At 51.1% G+C, this 27,664-nt stretch overlaps 1 protein-coding gene across 3 annotated transcripts in view; it reads right to left on the bottom strand.

Moving 5' to 3' along the window:
- TRAPPC12 (trafficking protein particle complex subunit 12) overlaps window positions 1-24,656 on the bottom strand; it is a 38,027-nt gene extending 13,371 nt beyond the window's left edge. For all 3 annotated transcript variants that reach the window (XM_043870674.1, XM_043870675.1, XM_043870676.1), the window contains exons 1-5: window positions 24,546-24,656; window positions 14,526-15,740; window positions 9,192-9,308; window positions 4,072-4,185; window positions 2,650-2,788 (exon numbers count right to left, since the gene is read on the bottom strand). In XM_043870674.1, the coding sequence (XP_043726609.1) occupies window positions 2,650-2,788; window positions 4,072-4,185; window positions 9,192-9,308; window positions 14,526-15,740; window positions 24,546-24,653 (1,693 nt within the window). In that variant the 5' untranslated portion in view covers window positions 24,654-24,656. The remainder of the gene's footprint in view (window positions 1-2,649; window positions 2,789-4,071; window positions 4,186-9,191; window positions 9,309-14,525; window positions 15,741-24,545) is intronic.
- Between the last annotated feature and the right edge of the window lie 3,008 nt (window positions 24,657-27,664).

Genomic DNA, 27,664 nt, shown 5'->3' with positions numbered 1-27,664 from the left:
ATCCCACGCCTGGGCCCGAGGGCCTGGGTTCTCACTTCACGGGAAGCTGGGTGTCATCTCCATAAACCTCTGTCCCTGAGGAGAGGGAGCAGGGCCGCAGTGCCCAAAGGACCCGGTCCAGCACCCTGCCTGGCATCATCGACCAGGACCCTGGGGCTGCTGAGCGCTCGGCGTGGTCAGGGCTGGACGCTTTCACTGGCCACCCTGGAAATACCTGCTTTTCCGTCTCCAATCATTCTTTTTTAATAAAAACATGTTTATTTAGTTAGCTGTGCCAAGTCTTAGCTGTGGCATGTGGGATCCAGCTCCCTAAGCAAGGACTGAACCCATGTGCCCTGTCCTGGGAGCTCGGAGTCTCAGACACTGGGCCACAAGGGAAGCCCCAGCTCGTCTCATTCCTAACCTGCAGTAAACTCAAAGTAGCTGATGTATGAACAGTTGTTTGAACTTACAATTTACGTGGGCCTCAACAGGAAAAGAAAATCAGCATTTTTATGTAGCTGTGAGTGTTAAGGTGCCTGAAATCCAGGCCCACTGGGCGCCTGCCTGTATGCTCGGAGGTCTGACTCTCTGTTAGCAGCGGACAGACCGGCCGTCAGCATCAGCTGCCCACCCCCGGGCCCAGCGCGGGGTCCCGCTCACGGCATGACTGGGGGGGCCCAGGGGCACTGCGGCCGGGGTCGGGGGGCGGCGAGCAGGCCAGGCAGGGGCTCACCTGGCCAGAGCTGGGACACGGTGCCAAGAAACCATTTTTCCTTTCCTACGCTGGAGGGAAACAGCTGCTCCTTGTTAGAAGCACAGGAGAGCCCTCTCTTGATCATCAAAGCTTTCAGGTAGAATTTTTTGAACGGAAATATCCCAAACCTCCCATGTAATGTGCCTGTTACCTCTCCACAGAACGTCGCTCCCTGTAAGAAGAGGCGACAGAGCCTGATCCTCACGGGGGCAGAGTCTGCCCACTGTCTTTCTGGGAGGGACGGACCGTGAAGGGTTGGAAATGTGGACGAGAAAGCTCTGGCCCTCACTCCCCAGTGGGGACGTGGCCCCCGACAGCCAGGGGACGCTGAGCCCCTGGATACGCACGGAGCTGCGTGCATGACGTGCCTTATGGAGCAGAGCAGGCTACGGCCTGCGCCCCAGGCTGCGGGGCTGCCTGTGTGGGGGGGGGGTCACAGAGAGACCAGGTGGGGGCTCCCTGAAGTGAGTGTGGGGGGTCAGAGAGAGGAGGTGGGGGCTCCCTGGGGTGAGTGTGGGGGGTCAGAGAGAGGAGGTGGGGGCTCCCTGGGGTGAGTGTGGGGGGGGTCACAGAGAGACCAGGTGGGGGCTCCCTGAAGTGAGTGTGGGGGGTCAGAGAGGTGGGGGCTCCCTGGTGCGAGTGTGGGGGGGTCAGAGAGAGGAGGTGGGGGCTCCCTGGGGTGAGTGTGGGGGGGGTCAGAGAGAGGAGGTGGGGGCTCCCTGGGGTGAGTGTGGGGGGGTCAGAGAGAGGTGGGGGCTCCCTGGTGCGAGTGTGGGGGGGGTCACAGAGAGACCAGGTGGGGGCTCCCTGGGGTGAGTGTGGGGGGTCAGAGAGAGGAGGTGGGGGCTCCCTGGTGCGAGTGTGGGGGGTCAGAGAGAGGAGGTGGGGGTTCCTTGGTGCGAGTGTGGGGGGTCAGAGAGAGGAGGTGGGGGTTCCCTGGTGCGAGTGTGGGGGGTCAGAGAGAGGAGGTGGGGGCTCCCTGGGGTGAGTGTGGGGGGTCAGAGAGAGGAGGTGGGGGTTCCTTGGTGCGAGTGTGGGGGGTCAGAGAGAGGAGGTGGGGGCTCCCTGGTGCGAGTGTGGGGGGTCAGAGAGAGGAGGTGGGGGCTCCCTGGGGTGAGTGTGGGGGGTCAGAGAGAGGAGGTGGGGGTTCCCTGGTGCAAGTGTGGGGGTCACTGAGAGAGGAGGTGGTGCCCTGCCGCCCCGCGCAGACACTGTCAGACCCACTGGAGGAATCATGGGTGAGCAAAGCCGGGTGGGCGCAGCTCCCACCCACCCCTTAATGCCCAGGACCATCCCCTCCGCCTGGGGCCGCACCCCTGAATGTTGCTCACGGGGCTCCTGGCTTTGGTCCCTTCCCCCCGATCTTCTGGAGACCTGCTGGACTTGGGGGGCCACTGGGGGGCAGGCCGTGTCACACACGTGGGATGGGCCTGCTGCCCCTCCTGAGTGCATGCTGCCCGGCAGGCTGCCTCGCTCCCTCTGAGCCAGCTCCATCAGGGCGACCACCGGACGCCTGCCCCGCTCCGGGCTTCAAAGCCTGCCTCCCCTTGTCCTCCACGAGCTGACTGCTGCCCTGCTCCGGGTTTGAAAGCCTGCCTCCCCTCCTCCTCCACAAGGGCGAAGTTCCCGCAGTCAGAAGGAAGAGACAGAATTTTAATGCCAGGGAGGCTAAAGGCCTCAAAGTCCCCCACGCTGAAAATCCTCCTCCAAGCCTGGGGAAACTCGGGGCAACACAGCCCGGCTCCCGTCAGTCTTTACGTGTGAGAGAGCCGGTGATGAAGGAGGAAGCGCTGAGAACCACGACAGCACAGCCCCAGCCTCCCCCGCGTCCCCAGAGACGGGGCTGAGCTTCAGGGAAACAGCAGAGGGCAGAAGCTGAGCCTCGGCCGAGCGGGCCCCCGCCGGCGCCTCACCCCTGCGCCCCGGGTACACGTGCGGGTAATACTCGTAGTAGAGGTCCGGCTGGTCCAGGCTGCCGAAGGGCTCGAACTCCATCTCGGCGTTCTGGAACAGGCCCAGCTTCACCAGCAGCGCCAGCCTCACAAACCAGAGCTGCAAGCACAGAACACGAGGCGCACAACCGTCACCCGCGTAGACGGGTCCAGAGGTTCCCCCTCCCCACTGGCTGCTTCAAAAACGTAGGCGCCTCTTTAAGTTTTCACTTCACTTTTATTTAGGCTGTGCTGCAGGGCGTGTGGGACCACTGGACCGGGGAAGTCCTCAAGGCCCATTAATTTGATATCAGAGCTTGATTTCAAATAGATTTAAACAAGTACTAAACTAACACTCCCTGGGGGCTCAGCTGGTAAAGAATCCACCTGCAATGTGGGAGACCTGGGTTCGATCTCTGGGTCGGGAAGATCCCCTGGAGAAGGGAAAGGCTGCCCACTCCAATGTTCTGGCCTGGAGAATTCCATGGACTGTACAGTTCATGGGGTCGCAAAGAGTCAGACACGACTGAGCAACTTTCACTCACTTCACAAACTAACGCTCTTTCTTAGCAATTTGCATAACTATAAGTTTATAAAAATGGATATAAAAGAGACGCTCCCTCCCTGAAGGAGAGCAGAGTCCAGCTGGGGCTGGGGAGGTGGTGGAAGGCAGGGGCAGTTGGACCTAGCGAGGGAGAGAGGCGGGGGCACTGGTGAAGGACCTGGACTCTCCACCAGGAGGCAGGGACCATGATGGGATCAGGGGGCGGTGCACAGCCAGCTCCATGTGGCCGGAACGCAGGGTCCCTTCCGGAAAATGACGGCCGCCAAGTGAGAGGGCAGGACCAGACACTGGCAACTGCCGGGGCCGCGGGAGTGACCCGAGTCAGCCTTGTCCCGCTGATGGGAGAAACAAGGTTCAAACAGACCACGCCGCAAGGGACGGACCGAGAGGCTAGGCCCGGGGTCGGGGAGGTGGGGGGGCCGCCGGGGCGGGGGGCCACCCGGGGCAGGGGGCAGGACTCAGCAGTGCTGTCGGAGCAGTCGGGGAGAGAGCTGGGCTGGGTCTATGGCAGCTGAAGCCGCGTCCGCTGAGGACCGCCCTGGCTGCGGGCGCAGTCAGGGAGCACTGTGCGGACGCTGCGCCCCGGGGCCTCGGAGCCCCTCCCCTCACCGGCTGTCAAGGGACCCAGAGAACCTGGGGGATGGTCTGGCTGGGGAGGGGGTTCCAGGGGACGTCAGCATGAGAGACCGCGGCTGGGGTGGCGGGCTTCAAGGACTTGGGCAGCTGCCCCCTCTCCTTGGAGGGCTTTCCTGCCATTCAGAACCCCGCTACCCACACCTGAATGACTGAAGCCTTCACTGTCCCCAGGTGACGGTGGCCCGGAGAGGACGCGGTCATACCTGCAGGGAGTCCGCCGTGTGGCTGGTCGGCAGCCCGCTCTTGCCGTAGCCTTGGCCATGGGCCGTGAGCAGCCGCCCGCACAGGTCCACCGCAGCCCGCCAGTTCTTGCAGCTCTGTAAGACACGGACGGTCACCAGAGGGCCACCTCAGGGACAGCCACGCCGGGGCCGGCCACCCCAGGGCCGGCCACCACGGGGTCGGTCACCCCAGGGACGGTCACTACAGGCTTGGTGCTCCGACGCACAGGCCTCACGGGCACCAACCACAGACGCCCTTCAAGATGAGCCAAAGATAAACCCTTAAAATGTAACCACTGATAGAATCCCAGGAGCAAAACTCTTGTTGGAAAGCCCCACTCTGCCCCCAAACCCATCAGGCTGCTTCCTGTTTAGCAAGGTAACTCCATCTCATGATTTTTTGAAAATTAAACCACAGTCAACATTTAATTTCAAGCTGTGCTGGATACGTTTATTTGTATCTAAGGTCTGCATGTGACCGTAAGTGGTTTTAAATATGTTTAACAGAATTCTCCGCTGCCAACATGAAACACGATCAGTGAGCTGCGCTGACACATCGCGATCCAGGCCGCGTGTCCACATGCAGCTCCCTGTCAGGCCTGGACCCGCAGAAGCCCAGCTGAGGCGGCGCAGGGGCGCAAGGACTCGGCCTCAGCTGCTCCTCCCTGCCCTGAGGGACGCAGGAAGGAGGACCACCAGGCTGACAGGAGGAGGAACAACACCAGAGGGACCGTCTGACCCCTGAAGAAGCTGAAGAGGATGCTCACTGTGCAGTTCCCAAGGACAGGCACTGCCCGCTGCCCTCAGGGCACAGACCAGGCCTCGGGGCCGCCTGTGTGCCGGAGCGGGTGAACACTCACCCTGGGCCCTGTTAACCGCAGGTCCAGAGAGGGAGCCGGACGTTAGCCCGCGGTGTTCTTTTTAAAGGATGCTCTGGGCATTCTGTGCTTGCAAAGTGCTTCTGAAACAAGAAGCTGAGGGCGCCAGGAGAGTGAGTCCAGCCTCTGGTATCCTCAGCGAGAACTCACATTTCTTCTTACGATGCAGTCAGCACCAGCTCCTTGAGGAGGAACCGCCTTTGCTCGTCTTCCTGTGTGTGTGTGTGTGTGTGTGTCTCTGTGTACATGTGTCTGAGTGTGTGTACGTCTGTCTGTGTATTTGTGTGTCTGTGTCTCTGTGTGTGTGTGTGTGTGTGTGTCTGTGCACGCACACACACCCAGCATACCTAGTGCAGCTGGATCAGGAAGCATGCTGGCTCGGCCTTACTCCAAGCTCCGTGGTGATCGGGCCACATGCCCCAATGTGCCCCACCTGACGCCCGGCCCCAGGCGCCCCAGGCTCCTCAGGGCTCCTCCTGACTCGACAGTCACGGCGTCAGTGCCGAGTGACAGTCCACCACCGTGGCAGTCACCCCACCCGTTCACCTGCTGAAAGGCTCCTTGTGTGGCTGAGTGCTAGGTCGCTTCACTCGTGTCTGACTCTGTGACCCCCTGGACTGCAGCCCACCAGGCTCCTCTGTCCATGGGACTCTCCAGGCAAGAGCACTGCAGTGGGTTGCCAGTTCCTCCTCCAGGGGATCTTCCCAACCCAGAGATCGAACCTGCGTTTCTTACATCTCCTGCATTGGCAGGTAGGTTCTTTACCACTAGAGCCACCGAAAGGCACCTGGACTGCTTCCAATTTCTGGCCACAGCGAGTCAGGGTGCTGTGAAGATATGTGTGGAACCTCTGAGTACAGGGCCAAGGTGGGGGTGGTGGCGACTTATTTAGTCATTGGTTAAGAAGAAACTAACAGGAATATTAACACGTTTGCTTATTATCTTCAATTAGGGAAGGAGCCACTTTTTAAAAGACTTACATTTACTTAAGAAAATGAGTATTAGGATAGCAGGTTTTTGCTTCATTTTTAATAATCGTCTGGTTTGAAATATAGAAAACACATTTTTAATATAAAAATCATAGCAAGAGCTGAAAGCTTTTCACATGGTAAATTTTACCATTTTTAATCATTTATTCAGCTCAGTCGCTCAGTTGTGTCCAACTCTTTGCTACCCCATGGACTGCAACACACCAGGCTTCCCTGTCCATCACCAAACTCACATCCATAGAGTCAGTGATGCCATCCAACCATCTCATCCTCTGTCGTCCCCTTCTCCTCCTACCTTCAATCCTTCCCAGTATCAGGTGGTCAAAGTATTGGAGTTTCAGCTTCAACATCAGTCCTTCCAATGAATATTCAGGACTGATTTCCCTTACGATAGACTGGTTGGATCTCCTTGCAGTCCAAGGGACTCTCAAGAGTCTTCTCCAACATCACAGTTCAAAAGCATCAATTCTTCAGCACTCAGCTTTCTTTATGGTCCAACTCTCACAGCCATACATGACTACTGGAAAAATCATAGCTTTGACTAGACGGACCTTTGTTGGCAAAGTAATGTCTCTGCTTTTTAATATGCTGTCTAGGTTGGTCATAGCTTTTCTTCCAAGGAGCAAGTGTCTTTTAATTTCATGGCTGCAGTCATGGTCTGCAGTGATTTTGGAGCCCAAGAAAATAAAGTCTGTCACTGTTTCCATTGTTTCCCCATCTATTTGCCATGAAGTGATGGGACCAGTTAAAATGATCTTAGTTTTCTGAATGTTGAGTTTTAAGCCAACTTTTTCACTCTCCTCTTTCACTTTCATCAAGAGGCTCTTTAGTTCTTCACTTTCTGCCATAAGGGTGGTGTCATCTGCGTATCTGAGGTTACTGATATTTCTCCTTGCAATCTTGATTCCAGCTTGTGCTTCATTCAGCCCAGCATTTCTCATGATGTACTCTGCATAGAAGTTAAATAAGGAGGGTGACAATATACAGTCTTGACATACTCCTTTCCCGCTTTGGAACCAGTCTGTTGGTCCATGTCCAGTTCTAACTGTTGCTTCTTGACCTGCACAGAGATTTCTCAGGAGACAGGTCAGGTGGTCTGGTATTCCTGTCTCTTGAAGAATTTTCCAGTTTGTTGTGATCCACATAGTCAAAGGCTTTAGTGTAGTCAATGAAGCAGAAGTAGATGTTTTTATGGAACCCTCTTGCTTTTTCGATGATCCAACCAATGTTGTCAATTTGATCTCTGATTCCTCTGCCTTTTCTAAATCCAGCTTGAGCATCTGGAAGTTCACGACTCATGTACTATTGAAGCCTGGCTTAGAAAATTTTGAGCATTACTTTGCTACCCTGTGAGGTGAGTGCAATTGTGCGGTAGTTTGAGCATTCTTTGGCACTGCCTTTCTTTGGGTTTGGAATGAAAACTGGCCTTTTCCAGTCCTGTGGCCACTGCTGAGTTCCACACCGCCTGTGTCTTGATGGTAACAACGAATTTCTCCAGAGGGTCTCCTGCTCTTTCCACCTCACTGTCTTCCAACCCCAGTTCCCCTTCCTGCCCGGTGGCCCGCCTCCACTTTCATTATGAGTTGTTAGAAATGTTTGTTGAAAAAACTGGTTTTCAAAGCTAGAATTTAAATATACTATTGTAATTTTTAAGCACTGTGAAGAAAATCTTACGAAAATCTCTTCATTACTGTATATGACATGCAGAACTCTGATATCAAAGGTAGTTATATATGAGAAAAAAGATCTAAATTTCAAAATATTGTTTTTTTAAAACTAGGAAATAAGATAGAGACTGTGTTTGAGAAACTGAACATAGTTGAACATTCCCCAACTTCCAGAAGAGGAGAAAAACAGTCCAATAAAAATCACTCAAGTAACTAACAGTATGTATGTAACTTTTCCCGCCTGTGACTCAAAGGCAATCATCAGTGTTACATGTGACACCAGGGACGTGATTAAAACGTCCCTCTCCATGGGCAGCGACATTCATTTCCCCGTAAACGGCGATCTTGGAACAGTGACATTACTTAGGAAAATGTGCTGAGAAACTGTCCTAGTTTTAAAGATGAGTGCGATTATTTTAGGACATAATTAAAATACCAGGGCCAGGTAATGGGCTTTCCTGAATACATTTCCCACCTTAAACAGGTCTCCTTGCTAGCACTGTTAATATAATTTTTACTGGCCTCAAGTATTTTCAATGTATGAGAAAAAATCAAACCAAACCACATGTACTTGACACCAAGAATAATAAAAAGACGTAACAAATTGGCCTGAGGATTAATGACCACGTCTGTGTGTGGCTTCGTGTGTCCCCTCCGAGCTCACAGTTACAAGTCACGCTTCAAACACAGCTGCCTGCTTGTGACGCTGCCGCACGGCAGGTTTTCAAGGCCATGGAAATGGAACGACAGCGGCTGCCCCCCGAGGCAGAGGGTCATTCCACCAGACACACGCGGCCGTGCACACCGTCACCACCCACACGTGCGACTCCATGAACACGTACCAGAGCAGACAGACTCACAGACACTCACAGACGCGCTGTCCTCTCTCCCTTTTAAAAACTGAGTATGTCCTCACCTTTCCTTCCCAAAGCTTCTCATTCATGGGAAGAATTCTAGAATCACTTCAATGAAAGAACCCAATGAAATATGTGATCTACATTTACTAAAGAAAACCACTAAACTTCAGTGTGAAGATGTCAGCAAACCACCTAAGCAAGTGTTCCTTTGCACTTTTGTAACACATGAGAGATGCTGTGGGGCAGATGGTTCCCAGCGGCTCACGGGCCCCGGGAGCACTGCCCGCCCAGGTCAGCGTGCCCGCGGTCAGTCTCCCCTTCTGCTTCATGACCACGGCTCAGCCCCGGCGTCTGCACTCACTCTGGTTAATGAACAAAGAAAGGCTTTTGTGTGCGCTTCTGGGGAGTCTGCTAATTTAGTAATAAACCTTCTACAACAAGTGCAGAAAACAGAGTTCTTTCAGAAAATCAACATACGATTACTTCGCTCTAGTTATTTTGATGAAGCATATTTAATCAAAATATATACTGTCTCAAATAATTCCCATGTTATATGTGATGCTCTCTGTTGCTCAGGACTGGTTATCTGATCCAACACAACTCCATTTCTGTGCAAGGGCTGAGCATAAGACACTCAAAGTGACTGGCCCTTGGGAAAATATTACGAGGGAGGAAGAACTTACACGGAACATCAAATGCACCGTGACTTACGATGAGCTGCTTCAACCCGACCAGAGACTGTTCCACGGAGCTGGCGGTCAGCACTTGTCTCTTCGCTGCAGCTTTTTCACCCAGGAAGCGAAGCATTAAGTCCTTAACTGCATCTCCCTGGAAAGAACACAAGAGAAATATGTCAGGACAATAGAATGTTAATTAAACTCAGCTACCTGTAACTCACAGCTAACCAAAATTTCTCTTCTTTTCCCACTGGTGTATGGAGGCTAAAATGCGGTTATGGTACAGCTGGGCTGCAACCAGCCAGACGCTCTAGCACCCCGGTCGCTGGTAAGATGCAGAGCTCAGAGCAGCTGTTTCTCCCGGAGAGGAGGTGGTAAGTCAGCAGTGGCAGTGCTGCGCTGGAGGCGGCCGGGGCTCGTGGGGCGCGAGGCGCCGCCGCCCCTGGGAGGAGCATGGTGCACGGCGGGGCCCAGGCTGGGCGGGCAGGCCTGAGCCCTCTGCCCACAGCCCACACGGCAGCCCCCTGGCCTGGACCTCTGGGGGTCCCCAGGGCTCAGCCAGAGCAGTGAGTGGTGGCCCGGGCATCGTCCTCCCCCAGGGGCCGCGTCACCCCAGCCCAAGGAGGGCCCTCTGTCGGGGGCAGCTGCACCAGACTCTGCACAGGGGCTCCCGGCCCAGCCCCGCCTGCGCCCGGGGTGAGGCTGGGAGGGAGTGACCATCCATGGCCCGGTGGCCAGGGAGAGCCCGGGGAGGGGTGGGGACAGACCGCCGACAGAGGGTGACGGAGGGCAGCTCGCAGCCCACCTCTGCCCAGGGCCCCCCGACTCCTTCCCGCCGTGCCGGGGAAGCAGGCACAGCGGTGCCACAGAGGCAAGGCTCCTCTCCCGTGATTGCCCGCACGGTCGGCGTGGGTTGGGCACGCAGGAAGGCTGCCTCCTGCTGCTGAAGGAGGGCAGGGCACAGCCTGGCAGCGGGGGTCCCGGGCCCTGAGCCTGGAGCTCAGAGGCCACGCTGCACCTCCTCCTCACGCGGGGGCAAAGGCCTGGAAGCAGCAGGGTTACAGTTTCCGCTTCCAGAGAATAAGGTGAAATAGCTCAAGTGCCAGGCCCCAGGAGGGGCACCGATCCGGGAGGGTAATCAGAGGGCGGAGCGAGCAGAGCGGGCACCCGGCCCCACAAGGCTCTGCACACAGGCGCCTGCGAGCAGGCAAAGAGCTGTACCCGAGCAGAGGGCCTGTGAACCAGGGAAGGGCGGACTCACCCTTAAAGCCGCGGAGCAGGGAGGAGCAGTGTGAGTCCTCTGACCTTGCAGCACCCTCGGCAGTGAGCCCACACTGCAGACGCCTCCTGCCCTCTCGATTATGCCAGTTAATTAGCACAGGATGCTCGAGACAGGAGCACCGTGGGGCTGACCAGCACTCACACTGAAAGCCCACAGACACGACAAAATGTTCCGACATGGACTGGTTCCTGCTGTGCCGCTCGGCCAGGGCGGTTCTGATACGGGGGTCCTGGCGCCTTGGCTGCGGACCCTCCACAGTCACCGGAGTGAGGGGTGTGGCCTCCTCCCTGGGATGTTTAGAGAGCTATCTCCCTGCACCTGGGGGGGACCCACCTAGAACCCCACAGACCCCTTCTACTCAGCAATCCCTCAGTGTGCCCAGGGCAGGGCTGAGGAAGACCGCGTGAACGGGAGTCTGCGGCGGGCCCTCCGCGTGCAGAGGATAGGGCTGCTCCCCCCCTGCAGTGTGCGGACGGCTTCAGCAGCGCCTTCGAGGCTTTAGCGGATGACATCCATGTGAAACACAGTGGCTGAGTCACGGGCAGGGCCTGTGAACGTTACTGTCAGGGACGCCTGGTCATGGGCAGTGGGGCTGGAAGGACAGCACCCGGGCATGACCAGGAAAGGGGTCCCGGCGCCTGCCTGCTTCCTGGTGGGACTCCCGTCACATCCACACTGTGGGGGCCGGGGGCGGGATCAGGGAGCAGAATCAGACCCCGGTGGAGGAGAGGCCTGGCCCTGGGTCTGGATGTTGGGTTCGCAGAGCCCCCTGCGAGGCCAGAGCGCCCCAAGGCGCCTCGCTGTCCCGTCACCCCTCACAGTTGGCACCGACTCGCTGCCAACTCTGGTCTGTGGATCCCGTCCCCTTCCCTCCCCCCTCACGGAACAACCTCCAACTTCCACCCTCTCCTGGTTCTGAACATTTCTGAACAGCCATCTCCCCACAAACTGTCCATCCAGTTCCTCAAGAATACAGGCCTCCCAGACTCTGATCAGTTAGAAATGCCGACACTCCTCTTTGGAAGCTTCTGCGGTTGGATGAAGAGTTACACGCTCACCTGAGAGGCCTCCACCTTAACTCACACTGCTCCAGGAGGTCACTTCACAAAGAAACAATGTAACGCTTCCCCCTGCCCACATTTCATCCCTTAAGAAGGAATGCTTAATTTGGTACCAATAGGTGAGCAATTTGGAAAAACTGCCAAGTGTTTTAGAAAGCTGATGCAGTGTTGCAACAATAACAGTGGCGTGGGGAGGAGTGTGTGAACAGGTAAATCCAACGAACGCCTGGCTGACATCTTAAAAGCCTGGCGTGCACAGCGAGTTACCACACGTGCTGGACCGATCTAACTCCTCTGGAAAATAAACATAGCATTTCTGGCGTAAACCACACAGCTTTTCTTTTCCGTGAAAAGTTCTTTGAAGAATAATACATGACTGAAGAGACACAGGTGAAGAACCAACTGGCACGTTGGTTCCATGGGAAAGTCAAAGGCCTTTCAGGAACTATTCTGCATTCATATTTCAATTTACGAGGTTTCCAAAACAATCACTGTGGACTGCAAGAGGGATGGAAGACACTGCTTAAGGATTTAAAGGAAGCAGAAAGGACACACAGCGTCTCCTGGCTGGCCGCAGGGTGGGCCCTATCCCAGCAGCGGACGCCTGCCTGATCCTGGCTGACCCCTGAATGCCCTGCTTATTCCACGATCAGCCACGTGGAAGCGTCAGAGCTCTGAGGGGCCGTCACAGACCCCTTGCTTCTCACTGGCGGAAATGGCCTCCATGCTCGATTCAGTCTGGGTTCACCTAGCAGCAAGCATTGGCACTGTTTCTCAGCTCAGGAGTGACCGACCTGCCTCACGGAAGGGCGTCGCGGGGCGTTCAGCGTCTCTGGCCCAGGAGAGCACCGTGCTCAGCCCACCCTCAGGCGACCCGAGGGAAGCAGCTCTGCGCAGCCCCAAACGCACCCGAGGAGCCCTGGGCCCGGGACCGCCCCGCGGACCACGGGGTTAAGGCATCAATCCTGACCAACAAACGCCTCTGACATCCGAGCCCATAACTGGGATTCACTGAGGAGGCCGGGAAGGCAAGTTCACACCCAGTGCGTTCTGCTGGAGAGGGTGGGGAGGGCGCCCAGCACAGCGGCTGGCGGGCGGCGAGCCCCCAAGGAAGACGCGTCTCGTCAGCAGGCACCCCGAAGAGAACACACACAGGCCGTCCACATCTGCGGCCTCTCACGTCAGTGCCCCACAGGGACCTGGGTCAGGAAGATCCGCTGGAGAGGGGCTAGGCTGCCCACTCTAATATTCTTGGGCTTCCCTGGCGGCTCAGCTGGTAAAGAATCTGCCTGCAATGCGGGAGACCCTGGTTTGATCCCTGGGTTGGGAAGATCCCCTGGAGAAGGGAAAGGCTACCCACTCCAGTATTCTGGCCTGGAGAATTCCATGGACTGTGTAGTCCATGGTGTTGTAAAGAGACTCAGAGACTTTCACTCACACTCCCCAGAGAGACGGCCGGCCGAGCTCACCTCTCCAGAAGCTGTGCTGCTTCTCCGTAGGATCGGCCTCACGGGCCGGGGCTCCACCCCGCGTGGCTTTCTGACCCGGCCATGGCAGGGGAAGGGGAACGCCTGCCTTGGGAGGGGCCCCTTCTGTTCCCGGAGCGGACAGCACGGGACACGAGCCACAGACCCTGCAGATCCCACCCGACACACAGCCGAGCTCACCTCAGGTGGACGTGCACACACACCCACGGAAACGCTACCACGTAAGGCACGCTACGTGCCTTCCTGTATCTGGGCTTTCAAATTTAACAAGTTATGAGTCCCATTAAATATTTTATTATAACATTGTCTTCATTTTTTCACAATAAATAAAAATACTTATTTGAATATAACGTTATTTTTGTGTGTGCATGTGTGCAAAGTCACTTTAGGCATGTCCAACTCTTCGCAACCCCATGGATTATACCCCACCAGGCTGCTCTGTCCGTGGGATTTCCCAGGCAAGAATACTGGAGTGGGCTGCCATGCCCTCCTCCAGGGAATCCTCTCGACCCAGGGATGGAACCTTACCTCTGTCTCCTGCATTGGCAGGTGGGTTCTTTACCACTAGTGCCACCGACGAAGCCATAACATCATTTTTTCAGCCGAATATGTAAACGTTCCACTGAAAAGACGAGATGTGGTGAATGTATTCAACTAGCCTCCCGACAGTGGACTCCCAGGTGCTTTCAGATTCTTTCCAGTTATAAACCTCGCTCTGATGGGCGTCCTGAAAGCTGGCTATTCATACACCAGTGAGATTCTTTCCTCATAAATAACTACTCAGGGTGGGATTTCTGGGTCAAAGCATACGCACATTTGGACATGCATTTTAAAACTTAAGAAAGTTTGTGACAAATTATCAGCCCCTCAGGGCTGCCTAAGCTGGCTACTTCCTCGCATTCTAACAGACACGGAATAATTACAAATGACTCAGATAAGAAAGTGAAAATAACTTCATCTTCTTTGATGACTGGTAAGATTGAACTTTTTCATGCTGTTATTTACAATACATAGTATTTATTTTATGATTACATATTTATATATCTTGTGATTTATTGAGAGACCATCTATTTTTTTTTCCACCAAATCTGTAACAACTCTTTCTACATAAAGCACATTGCTTGTAACACATACACACTTTGCCATATCTTAAAGGAGAAGAAAGGGGATTTATCATCTATAGGAGCTCAGCTGTCATAATAAACTGACCACACAGTTTACAGCTTCTCCAGAGAGCTGTCATGCAGCTCCCTTGCTGGTAACTATTTCTAAGACTCTGATTAGCACCTTAAAGACCTTTGTTCAGAGAAATCAACAGGGTTCTAAATTACCTAGTGACATCAGAGCAAACACTCTCATGATCAGAATCTTGGGACCTGCTGGAAAAAATCAGGGTTTTTCAAAGCTCGACAGGCCTCTTCTGTGTGAACATACAAGGAACAGAGACGGGGAGAAGCGAGGAGACGTGGCCGGGGACACTCCCGCCCGCTGAGCGCACCCACCGGCCCTCGGGTGCGCTGGAGGCCCTGCGCCCTCACCTGGATGTTGTCGAACTTGAGGCCGGGCATGGTGAGGTCTTCCTTGTCCACGAACACCGAGCCGTACTGCTGCGTGGCGACCGAGACCAGGACGCTCCTGGTCGCCTCCCCGGGGATCCAGGCGTCGCTTCGCCGGTCCATCTCGCTCATGCTCAGGGCGGTGGCAAATGGGTCCTCGCTGCCGGCAAACACCGCCTGGATCTGTGAGAATGGCTTTGGGGACTGCGAGATCTCCAGAGGCGCCGTGGAGACACCCGACCCTGGCCTCTCCACCCCTGGGGAGGAGGCAACGTCCACGGAACCTGGGGAGCTTCCTCCCACGGGGGTAGCGGCGAGCGAAGACAGGCTTTCCGGAAGGGAAGGGCTGGCGTTGGGGTTACTGACGGAGATGAAGGTGGAGGTTGTGAAGGAATCAAAGAAGTCCGAGGCCAAGGAGCTGCTGCCGGTCGGATCGCCGAAGAACTTGCTCAGGCTGGGGCTCGGCTGGACCACCTGGGGCGGGGTCCTGGGGGCAGCCTCACTGGCGCCGCTGAAGCTGGGGGATTTCACCATCTGGGACTCGAAGCCGTCACGCAGGGCTGGGGTGGGGGCGCCGGGGGGCGGTTGGCTAAAGATGGTGCACACGGGCACCGGCTCGTCCTTGGGGGCTGGCTGCCGGGGGGACGTTCCTGACGGCGGCCCCGCTGCGGGCACCCGCTCAGCCCCTGGACCCGGGTCCTCTGCGCCCCTGTGTTCAAAAGCAGGTGGGTCTTCCACGTCACCGTGCTCGGGGTCCTCTCTCAACGAGGCTCTGCTGTCAGGGGTCATGTCCGAGACGTCCTGAGGCGTGTCCCCGCCATCACTCTCACCGTCGTCACTCAGAGAGCCCAGCGTGCCCTCTTCTGTGCAGGGCCCCCGTCTGTGATCACCGCTGCCCTCGGCGGGCTCTCCCACGTCCTGCAGACACCCCAGGTCACCCGCGTCATCTTCGCTGTTGTTTGGGGAGTCAGAGATGAGCACGCTCTCCATCAGGGGCTCATCGAGCTTATCCGCGAAATTATTCGAGTCCTCGGATTCGAACTCGTCTCCACCGAGATCGATGGTCTCCTCATGGTAAAGAAGCTGGCCCTGGTCTCCCTGAGGCCCCTGTGGAGCGATGGTCTGGGCTGGCCCCTGGGCGGGCACGCTCTGCTCGGGCACATGCTGGCCGGCACCTTCGGCATTCTCCATGACCACCTGAAATGGACAAAGGCACGTCAACCTCAGCAGCTTATATCTCGGTATTAGAATGGCTTTGTCTTATTGAAATTGTAGATGGCCTTGAACTACTTCCCATAGGGCAACGCAGTAAGAGAAGACTCGTCACTAACCCATCATTATGTAGACTGGATCCTTACAGCAAGAAGCAACGACTTCAGCAACAATTAAAGAACCCTGGACTAAAGCTATGATTTTTCAAAATCTGACCTGTGAAGTAGGCAAAGACTTTTACAATGGACAGTTTTGGGGAATTTATGGGACACTTACTTATTGATAAGGGAATGAAACCTTTCTCAAACACCATCTTCCAACAACATAAGACATGACTCTACACGTGGACATCACCAGATGGTCAATACTGAAATCTAATTGATTATATTCCTTGTAGCCAGAAGTGGAGAAGTTCTATACAGTCAGCAAAAACAAGACCGGGAGCTGACTGTGGCTCAGGTCAAGAACCCCTTACTGCCAAATTAACACTTAAATTGAAGACAGTAGGGAAAACCATTAGACCATTCAGGTATGACCTGAATCAAATCCCCTATGACTATACAGTGGAAGTGACAAATAGATTCAAGGGATTAGATCTGATAGACAGAGAGCCTGATGAACTATGGACAGAGGCTCACGACACTGTACAGGAGGCAGTGATCAAGACCATCCCCAAGAAAAAGAAATGCAAAAAGACAAAATGGTTGTCTGAGGAGGCCTTATAAATAGCTGAGAAAAGAAGAGAAGCTCAAGGCAAAGGAGAAAAGGAAAGATATACCCATTTGAATGCAGAGAAATAGAGGAAAACAATAGAATGGCAAAGACTAGAGATCTCTTCAAGAAAATCAGAAATACCATGGGAACATTTTATGCAAAGATGGGTTCGATAAAGGACAGAAATGGTATGGACCTAACAGAAGCAGAAGATATTAAGAAGAGGTGGAAGAATACACAGAAAAACTGTACAAAAAAGATCTTCACGACCCAGATAATCACAATGGTGTGATCACTCACCTAGAGCCAGACATCCTGGAATGTGAAGTCAAGTGGGCCTTAGGAAGCATCACTACGAACAAAGCTAATGGAGGTGATGAATTCCAGTTGAGCTATTTCAAATCCTAAAAGATGATGCTGTCAAAGTGCTGCACTCAATATGCCAGCAAATTTGCAAAACTCAGCAGTGGCCACAGGACTGGAAAAGGTCAGTTTTCATTCCAATCCCAAAGAAAGGCAATGCCAAAGAATGTTCAAACTACTTCATAACTGCACTCACCTCACACGCTAGCAAAGTAATGCTAAAATTCTCCAAGCCAGGCTTCAGCAATACGTGAACCAAGAACTTCCAGATGTTCAAGCTGGATTTAGAAAAGGCAGAGAAACCAGAGATCAAACTGCCAACATCCATTGGATCATCAAAAAAGCAAGAGAGTTCCAGAAAAACATCTACTTCTGCTTTATTGACTATGCCAAAGCCTTTGACTGTGTGGATCACAACAAACTATGGAAAATTTTTCAAGAGATGGGAATACCAGACCACCTGACCTATCTCCTGAGAAATCTGTATGCAGGTCAAGAACCAACAGTTAGAACTGGACATGGAACAACAGACTGGTTCCAAATAGGAAAAGGAGTACGTCAAGGCTGTATATTGTCACCCTGCTTATTTAACTTCTATGCAGAGTACATCATGAGAAACGCTGGGCTGGATGAAGCACAAGCTGGAATCAAGATTGCTGGGAGAAATATCGATAACCTCAGATACGCAGATGACACCACTCTTATGGCAGAAAGTGAAGAACTAAAGAGCCTCTTGATGAAAGTGAAAGAGGAGAGTGAAAAAGTTGGCTTAAAACTCAGCATTCAGAAAACTAAGATCATGGCATTTGGTCCCATCACTTCACGGAAAATTGATGGGGAAACAATGGAAACAGTGACAGACTATTTTTGGGGGGCTCCAAAATCACTGTAGATGGTGACTGCAGCCATGAAATTTAAAGATGCTTGCTCCTTGGAAGAAAAGCTATGACCAACCTAGACAGTATATTAAAAAGCAGAGACGTTACTTTGCTAACAAAGCTATGTCTAGTCAAAGCTACGGTTTTTCCAGTAGTCATGTATGGATGTGAGAGTTGAACTATAAGGAAAGCTGAGCGCCGATGAATTGATGCTTTTGAACTGTGGTGTTGGAGAAGACTCTTGAGAGTCCCTTGGACTGCAAGGAGATTCAACCAGTCCATCCTAAAGGAGATCAGTCCTGAGTATTCATTGGAAGAACTCATGCTGAAGCTGAAACTTCAATAGTTTGGCCACTTGATGCGAAGAGCTGACTATTGGAAAAGACCCTGATACTGGAAAAGATTGAAGGCGGGAGAAGAAGGGGATAGAGGATGAGATGGTCGGATGGCATCACTGACTTGATGGACATGAGTTTGAGCAAGCTCCGGGAGTTGGTGATGGATAGGGAGGCATGGTGTGCTGCAGTCCATGGGGTTGCAAAGAGTTGGACACGACTGAGTGACTGAACTGAAGTGAGCCTGTCTGAATAGCTCGGCAAAGAATAAAACTCTCTGATAAGCAATTCCGTGTTTACCAACTCACTTAAAATATATTTTTAAAGAAAACACCATCTAAAAGAAAGAAAGTCAAGTAAAAAGGAACACTCAGTCTGTAACAATATTTTTTGATTCTCTTCAGTAACTCTGTTTCCATTTCAATCTGACTTTGAAAACTAAAGTCCACCTCTTTTCTAGTGATACCGTCTACACAGATGATGCCCCATCCAGAGTAAAAATTAAGTTGTTTACCATAGTTTCTAAATAGAAATTACACCTTTGTTAGAAACCATTACCAGAGGTTGAAGTGTTGGGCGGAAAAGTCTTGCAAATCAGTAATCATTATCAGCTGAGTGCCACTGTGTCTGAGTCATTACCCTGCACTCCATGAAATGACAGAAACGAAGTTAGCTGCAACACACATGCCACCCCCCGACCCCCCGCCACGAAATAAAGAAGGACCTAGGTGGAAGTGGGCAGTAGCGAAAGCCCCACCTGTCTCCCGACTTCTTTCCCTAGAAAACCTTAGAAGGTTCTTGTCACTCTGACTCTTCTGAAGGCAAATTTTCTATAAACCATTTTTATCAAACACTGAATGATACAATATTTATAACCTGCGGCTGATATAATACATCCTAACTCCCTTTTCAGACCTAATATTCTGAGATCTCTCATACTCTTGCTCTTCTTTCATTTTCCTCGTGTATTTCCTCAAACAACATGTTAGATTTTTGCTTTTTACTTTAATTTCTCCTCCGCTTTTAACCTTGAGACTCATTCCTGTAAGCAGCATAAAGCTGTGATTCCTCATTTTTGCTGATGATGCTCTACTGTGTGATGGTTCCACAACCTAGTGTCCCTTCTTTTTTTTTTTGGCCACCTCATGTGGCATGTGGAATCTTAGTTCCCTGACCAGGGATCGAACCTGTGCCCCATGTATTGGGAGCACAGAGTTTCAACCACCGGACTGCCAGGGGAGGTCCTGATGTATCTATTCTTCTAGAGGAGTTCCGTTTTTGAACACAAACAGTGCTGCTCTGAATACTCCTGTACGTGCCTCCTGCTGCATGTGTGAAAGCGCACTCGTATTATTAAAAGTGAAGCACGTGGGGGCGTCGTGGAGAGTACAATTCTTCATCAGTTAGCACCGCACTGTTTTACTAAGTCCATGTACCAATTCACACACCTGGTAGTGGTGTGTGTAAGTGTTCTTCCCGTTCAGCAGTCACCAACGCTTGACATTGTTACACTTCTTAATATCAAGATACTAAAAATTCATACAAATCAACAGGATTATAAATGATCCAACAGAAAAGTATCCTGAACAAAGATCTGAACACGGTGAGAGAGATACACATTCATTCCACAGGCGTTTGTCCTGTGACTTAAACAGCCGCACAGCTTGATTTTATCAGGATGATTCCTCATTGGACCAATGGTTACAGTAAAATTAAGCACTTCTTTTCAGTCTCAAGAGTCCTGGCTGACACAGCAATCAGAGCGGAAAAAGAAATAAAAGGAATCCAGATAGGAAAAGAAGAAGTGAAACTCTCACGGTTTGCAGATGACATGATCCTCTACATAGGAAACCCTAAAGACTCTACCAGAAAATTACTAGAGCTAATCAACAAATATAGTAAAGTTGCAGGATATAAAATTAATACACAGAAATCCCTTGCATTCCTATATACTAACAATGACAAAACAGAAAGAGAAATTAGGAAACAATACCATTCACCATTGCAACAAAAAGAATAAAATACTTAGGAGTGTATCTACCTAAAGAAACAAAAGACTTATACATAGAAAACTATAAAACACTGATGAAAGAAATCAAAGAGGACACAAACAAATGGAGAAATATACCATGTTCATGGATTGGAAGAATCAATATTGTGAAAATGACTATACTACCCAAAGCAATCTATAGATTCAATGCAATCCCTATCAAGCTACCAACGGTATTTTTCACGGAACTAGAACAAATAATTTCACAATTTGTATGCAAATACAATAAACCTCAAATAGCCAAAGCAATCTTGAGAAAGAAGAATGGAACTGGAGGAATCAACCTGCCTGACTTCAGGCTCTACTACAAAGCCACACTCATCAAGACAGTATGGTACTGGCACAAAGACAGAAATATAGATCAATGGAACAGAAGAGAAAGCCCAGAGATAAATCCATGTACCTATGGACACCTTACCTTCGACAAAGGAGGCAAGAATATACAATGGAAAAAAGACAACCTCTTTAACAAGTGGTGCTGGGAAAACTGGTCAACCACTTGTAAAAGAATGAAACTAGAACACTTTCTAACACCATACACAAAAATAAACTCAAGAATGGATTAAAGATCTAAATGTAAGACCAGAAACTATAAAACTCCTAGAGGAGAACATAGGCAAAACACTCTCCGACATGAATCACAGCAGGATCCTCTATGACCCACCTCCCAGAATATTGGAAATAAAAGCAAAAATAAACAAATGGGACCTAATGAAACTTAAAAGCTTTTGCAGAACAAAGGAAACTATAAGTGAGGTGAAAAGACAGCCTTCAGAATGGGAGAAAATAATAGCAAATGAAGAAACAGACAAAGGATTAATCTCAAAAATATACAAGCAACTCCTGCAGCTCAATTCCAGAAAAATAAATGACCCAATCAAAAAATGGGCCAAAGATCTACACAGACATTTCTCCAAAGAAGACATACAGATAGCTAACAAACACATGAAAAGATGCTCAACATCACTCATTATCAGAGACATGCAAATCAAAACCACAATGAGGTACCATTACACGCCAGTCAGGATGGCTGCTATCCAAAAGTCTACAAGCAATAAATGCTGGAGAGGGTGTGGAGAAAAGGGAACCCTCTTACACTGTTGGTGGGAATGCAAACTAGTACAGCCGCTATGGAGAACAGTGTGGAGATTTCTTAAAAAACTGGAAATAGAACTGCCATATGACCCAGCAATCTGACTCCTGGGCATATACACCGAGGAAACCAGATATGAAAGAGACACGTGTACCCCAATGTTCATCGCAGCACTGTTTATAATAGCCAGGACGTGGAAGCAACCTAGATGCCCATCAGCAGACGAATGGATAAGGGAGCTGTGGTACATATACACTATGGAATATTACTCAGCCATTAAAAAGGATTCATTTGAATCAGTTCTAATGAGATGGATGAAACTGGAGCCCATTATACAGAGTGAAGTAAGCCAGAAAGATAAACACCAATACAGTATACTAACGCATATATATGGAATTTAAAGAGATGGAAACGATAACCCTATATGCAAAACAGAAAAAGAGACACAGATGTACAGAACAGACTTTTAGACTCTGTGGGAGAAGGTGAGGGTGGGATGTTCTGGGAGAACAGCATTGAAACAAGTATACTATCAAGGGTGAAACAGATCACCAGCCCAGGTTGGATGCATGAGACAAGTGCTCAGGGCTGGTGCACTGGGAAGACCCAGAGGGATGGGATGCAGAGGGAGGCGGGAGGGGGGATCGGGATGGGGAACACATGTAAATCCATGGTTGATTCAGGTCATTGTATGGCAAAAACCACTACAAGATTGTAAAGTAATTAGCCTCCAACTAATAAAAATAAATGAAAAAAAATAGATGGAGAAATAACGGAAAAAAAAAAAAAGAGTCCTGGCTGAGACAAATACGGTCCCATTACTTATGTGTCATGGAGGAACTCCTGCACGTGGACACCACAAGCTGTGACCATGAATGCTATAAACAGGAAGTCCAAACAAAATACCGCCCTTTTCCCAAAGATTTAGACCCTGGAAACAACTGCCTGTAGATACCATAATAAAGAAACAGTAGTATACTCAAACTGCAGTGAAAATGAATGAGCTATCCTATAGCAAATGCTTCAATGTTTGGACCTCACAAATCTAATTCTAACACACTGAATGGGTAGAAAAATAAACAGTACGATGACTTTCTCCCTGAAGTTCAAACAAGAAAATTAAACAATATATTATTTTAGGAATACAAACAGAAAAAGAAGGTGATAATGCACAGTTGGACTGGGGAGAGGGCTGGAAGAGGCCTCGAGGAAAGGTTTGATGGGGGCGGCGCATGGGTCTAAGCTGTTGGCAACGCTGGTGCCAGAAGCCACGTCTGCACTTGACTTTGTGTTTTTCATGTCTGTTACATGCAGGCTTTACATTTCATACTTTAAAAACAGAAAAGCACATGTATCTGTCCTTGATTTGCATGAGATATAAATCTTCGCTTCTCCTACTGATTTAATAAATGCTCACATGGCACTGGTGGTAAAGAACGCACCTGCCAGTGCAGGAGACACAAGAGACTCGGGTTTGATCCCTGGGTCGGGAAGATCCCCTGGGGGAGGGCATGGCAGCCCACTCCAGTGTTGTTACCTGGAGAATCCCACGGACAGAGGAGCCTGGCTGGCTACAGTCCATGGTCGCAGAGTTGGACATGATGGACCGACTAACACACAGCACAACATAAAACCAGAGACGTGGTTTTAAGCTTACATCCAGAATCAAAAATACTAGGAAAGAAATCAGACTTTCTCCTTATCTGCTTGAGTTCTTTGCACATGAGCTTAATTAATGCCTGAAAATATTTTTAAGTGATTTAAATTCACTAAGAACAATGAAAACTACTGCTCTTTAGACTCCCTTTCTGGACACAAGACTGCAGTTAGAAATCTTTCACCAGATTGCAATAATGGAAACCATATTTCCATGAAAGAACTGTGCCAAGAGGTAGGAATCTAATTAGTATACAGTTGGAAAGGCCCCCATGGAGAGACCACTCACCACAGATCAAGCATTTTACATGTATTATCATATTTAAGCCTTTAGGACCAGCTTACAAAGCAAAAGCTCCATCACAAAGCAGGGGTCAAGTGATTAGCCTGATGTTGTCAATGGATACGGAGGAGATTCCTACACAGGTTTTTCTGCCTCTGCTGTCCTGGTACGGCTGCTGAGACAGGTCAAGATTAAGAGCAGAGGGTAAGGCAGGGAGAGCTTGGAATGACTGCTTGAGGCTTGGGCTTACTACCAAGTAAAGTGACCTCTGAAAATGACTTAATCCTTTAGTCTCTGCTTCCTCATCTGAAGATTGGGATCATGAAGATTAAATAGCAATGGACGCACAGGAACTAGTAATTATCATTTTAATGATGAAGCAGAGTGGTAACACGCTGTCCAGGAACAGTGAAGATCCTGTTAGGGATCATAGACCGTGAGGACTCGTGACTATTACTTTATTTGCGACCGTCTGTCCCTCCCCCCAGCCCATTACACAGACTGCTGAACTCACTGACATACAGCACAGCTTCCTGAATCTGCAAAAAGAAACAGGTATTTAAATACGATGTTTCCAGCAGCCATAAGAAGGTGTGAAATGCAAGTCCAAGGAAATGCTTCATTGGGGTTAAACTCTTTTGTGGACTAGGTGAGAAAAACAGGCATATATAGAGAACTTTCTTGAGCCTTACGCTCTACATGTTTTCAAGTCCTCCCAGTATCGATACTCCAGTCAGCTCTGTCCTGCGTGATGCTCTGGAAAGCGTCAGCCAGCTTTTACATAGAGACTGATAAGCCTTTACACAGACCATCGCGTTTTGTCCCCACAATGAGTCCGCTTGGGCGGGTTACCGTGAACGTTCATCTACAGAAGAGGAGGCCAGGAGGAACGAGTCACAGTACGACAGCTGGGCCCCGGGGCGCAGACCCTCCCGAGCTTTCGGCGCCCAGTGTGGGGGCCGCTCCAGCGGTGTGGAGCCAACGGCCGCCCCTGCAAAGGGCACGCACCCAAGGCTCGCGCTCCGGACCCTCAGGGCCACCCTGGGCCCGGAGGGTGGCGGGACAGAGACGAGTCCCCAGGGAGGAGAGAATCCCGAGCAGGAGAGACCTAGGAGCAACGGAGACCTGGGAGGAGAGACCCCCCCGGGGAGGAGAGACCACACGCCCCCCGCCAGGGGAGGAGAGACCTAAGGCGGGGGAGGAGAAGGAGCCGCGCAGACCTGGGGGGCGAGACCTCCGGGGGGGAGAGACCAAGGGGGAGGGGAGACCTGGGGGGAGAGACCCTCTGGGAGGAGAGGTCCGGGAGGAGACCCTCCCACCTCAGGGGCTGAAACTTGAGACGGCACGAGCCCCCTCTTCACAGCCCGGGCCCTGTCCTCACCCGCCCCCCAGCCCCCCGGGGTTGGGGAAAGGGTCACCTGTGGCTGTGACTCGGGTCCGGGAGAAGCTGGAGGAAGCCCGGAAGCCAGGAGCGGACTCGGCGCTTCCCGCGGCGCCTGCGCCTGCGCGCGCCCTCTGCCGCGCATGCCCCGTGCAGGAGCCGAAGACCGCCGCGGTTCCGGTTCCGGCCGTGGTGGGCGGGGCCTGGGGGCGGGAGCGAGGGGGCTCCGGGTGGGGCGGGGCCGAGCGCGTCCCGGCTAACCAGAGGGACGTCGCTAAACCTGTGGCAGAAGGCAGCTGGGAGGGAAATGGCTGAGCTTTTTTTTAAGTTCGTGGACAGTGCATCCTTGAAATACTTATTTCCAGGGCTGTGTCTTTGTGCCTATATGTGTTTTCAACTTTTCTTGTTGAGAATACATCCATCTGTACTACTTGTGTAATCACATTAAGGATAAAAATGGTAATAATAATAATACCAATGATAGCCGGGTGGAATTGATCCAGCAGTATGAAGATCCTGAATGCCCTAGCGCCACAACTCAATCTCAGGCAAGCGGAGCTGCCGAAGAGGATGCCCGCGTCTGTGCTTCTGCTTTCTTGACATCCGCTGTCACCTTGGAGATACCCCGGTTCATCACCCAGCCTAAGTGTCAGGCTGGGCGCCAGGCGCTGGAGCACAGCTGAGCCAGGCCACACCCAGCCATTTCCTTCTTATTCTCTAATGATTTATAACATTTTTATTTATTTTGACAAATAAAAATAGTTTGTATTTAAGCTGAACAACGTGACGTGCTGATATATCTAAACATTGTGAGATGGCCACAATGGACTTAATGGTCTTATCCATCACCTCACTCATTTTTTGTGTTTGTGGTGAAAACATTTAAAATCTATTCCCTGCAAATCTCAAGTATAGGACATAGTTATTATTAACTATGTCTCCAGAACTTATTCACTTATCATTTAAAGTTTCTATTATTTGCTCAATAGCTTCCCTTTCTCCCAACCCTCAGCCTCTGATAACCACCGTTCTACTCTTTTACAATGATGTCAACTGTCTTTTTTAGATTCCACCTGTAAATGGAATCATGCTGTATTTGTTTTTCTGTATCTGGCTTATTTCACTTAGCACAATGTCTTCTAGGTTCATTTATGTCACAAATGACAAGGCCCCATTCTTTTCTAAATTTTATTTAAATTTTTAAAATGTTTTTCCTTTTTACAGGCTGAATAACATTCCATTATATATATATGAAAAAGCATGTAAAAAAACATTGGCCAACTTAAAATAGTTTTCCTCCTTAAATAGAATGATTGATTAACCAAATCTTGAGTTACTTTACAGACAGTACTGCTGCTGCTGCTGCTGCTAAGTCAATTCAGTCGTGTCCGACTCTGTGTGACCCCACAGACGGCAGCCCACCAGGCTCCGCCATTCCTGGGCTTCTCCAGGCAGGAACACTGGAGTGGGTTGCCATTTCCTTTTCCAATGCATGAAAGTGAAAAGTGAAAGTGAAGTCGCTCAGTCGTGTCTGACTCCTAGCTACCCTGTGGACTGCAGCCCATCAGGTTCCTCCGTCCATGGGATTTTCCAGGCAAGAGTACTGGAGTGGGGTGCCATTGCCTTCTCCGACAGCACTACACAGATACAAAAGGGGAACCCATGTCTCCACAATGACTTTCAAATGAAAACTAACAGAAATGTCACTGGCACCTTTTACGAGGCAAGAACTCTTTCAATAAGGAAAATCTGGCTTCCAGCAGACTGACTTGAGACTAGAGAATCAGTTCCTAAGTTTGAAATTCCCCTAACCCCTTAAATTTCACCCTGAATCTTGGATAGGGGAGACAGATCCGAGACCTGTCAACCGTTCCCTCGCTGGTAAACCTCACAATAAACTTCATTCTTTCCTCAAAAGCTGATGTCACAGTATTGGCCTCTATGATAACTGGGTAATGCTCCCTTGGTTGGTAACGCAGGTGTGCGTGTGCATACATATACACACACACAAACACACTTCTTTTCCATCCAGCTGTGGACAGACACTTTGGTTGTTTCCGTATCTTGGCTACTGCAACTAATCCTGCAGTGAACATGGAGTGCAGGTATTGCTTCAAGATAGTTCATTTAGGTTGCATCACAGAAGTGGGATTTCAGGATCATATGGCAGTCCTATTTTTAATTTTTGGAAGACCTCCCATACTGTTTTCCATAGTTGATATATCAGCCTACATTCTCACCAACAGGGTACAAAGATTCCCTTTTCTCCAATCCTGCCAGTGCTGCTTATCCTTTAACTTTTTGATGATGGCCACTTTAATCGTGTGAGGTGGTGGCTCACTGTGGTTGACTTGCACTTCCCTGATGATTAGTGAGCCTGAGCATCTTTTCACATACCTATCCCAGACCTCCTTACCTGAAACAAAGATTAAGGAGTGATGAGAAGAAAGTGAAATGGTCACACTGGTGGAGAAACAGTGCATGGCCCTAGAACCTCTGAAACCAGGGTGCTGAAGAATGTGCACATGGCATTCTGGGGTTACATGCACTGTTACCCCTGTCTGCCAAAGGCACTGCCAAAAGTCAAGGCACGCGCTTTGGCGGACTCCTGGACGGAGGAAAACCTCAGCAGCGTTAACAGTCCTTGGAGACCCAAAGACGCCAGAGTCTGTCCATCGGATTCCCTTCAGAGACAAATAAATGTCAGGCGTCACTTACCACCCCAGTACTGGCAATGCGACCCTTGGCCGCGCCACGTACAAGGCCGGGCGCCTGCAAACATGAGCGAGCCCGGCCTCTGACCCTAAGGCTCCTGGGCCCAGCCCACCCGAGTCTGCCAGCCCAAGCGCATCCCCGAGTCCTCCACTGAACACCTCTGTGCCCCTCAATGTCCCCGAAACGAGCAGCGGTCGTCTGTAAAGCCTAAGGTGCCGCCTTGGCTGGTGGGCCGCAGAGGACTTGACAGCGCCTGCAGAGCGCTTCCCGGCGCCCGGCCGTCCCACGACCGCGTCAGTGCCCTAGGGGAACCGTAGGGCGGCAGAGCTGGGGAAGTTCCGACCTGCAGCCCCCCTGGCGCCCCCTAAGTGCGAGTCCCGCAAGCCCAGCCCGCCCGGCAGGCGCCCCCACCAGGCCCTCCCCTTCCGGTCCTACCGGCCG

The sequence above is a fragment of the Cervus elaphus genome, chromosome 16, assembly GCF_910594005.1.
Source record: "Cervus elaphus chromosome 16, mCerEla1.1, whole genome shotgun sequence".
Taxonomy (NCBI): domain Eukaryota; kingdom Metazoa; phylum Chordata; class Mammalia; order Artiodactyla; family Cervidae; genus Cervus; species Cervus elaphus.
This window is presented reverse-complemented; position numbering and strand designations above follow the sequence as displayed.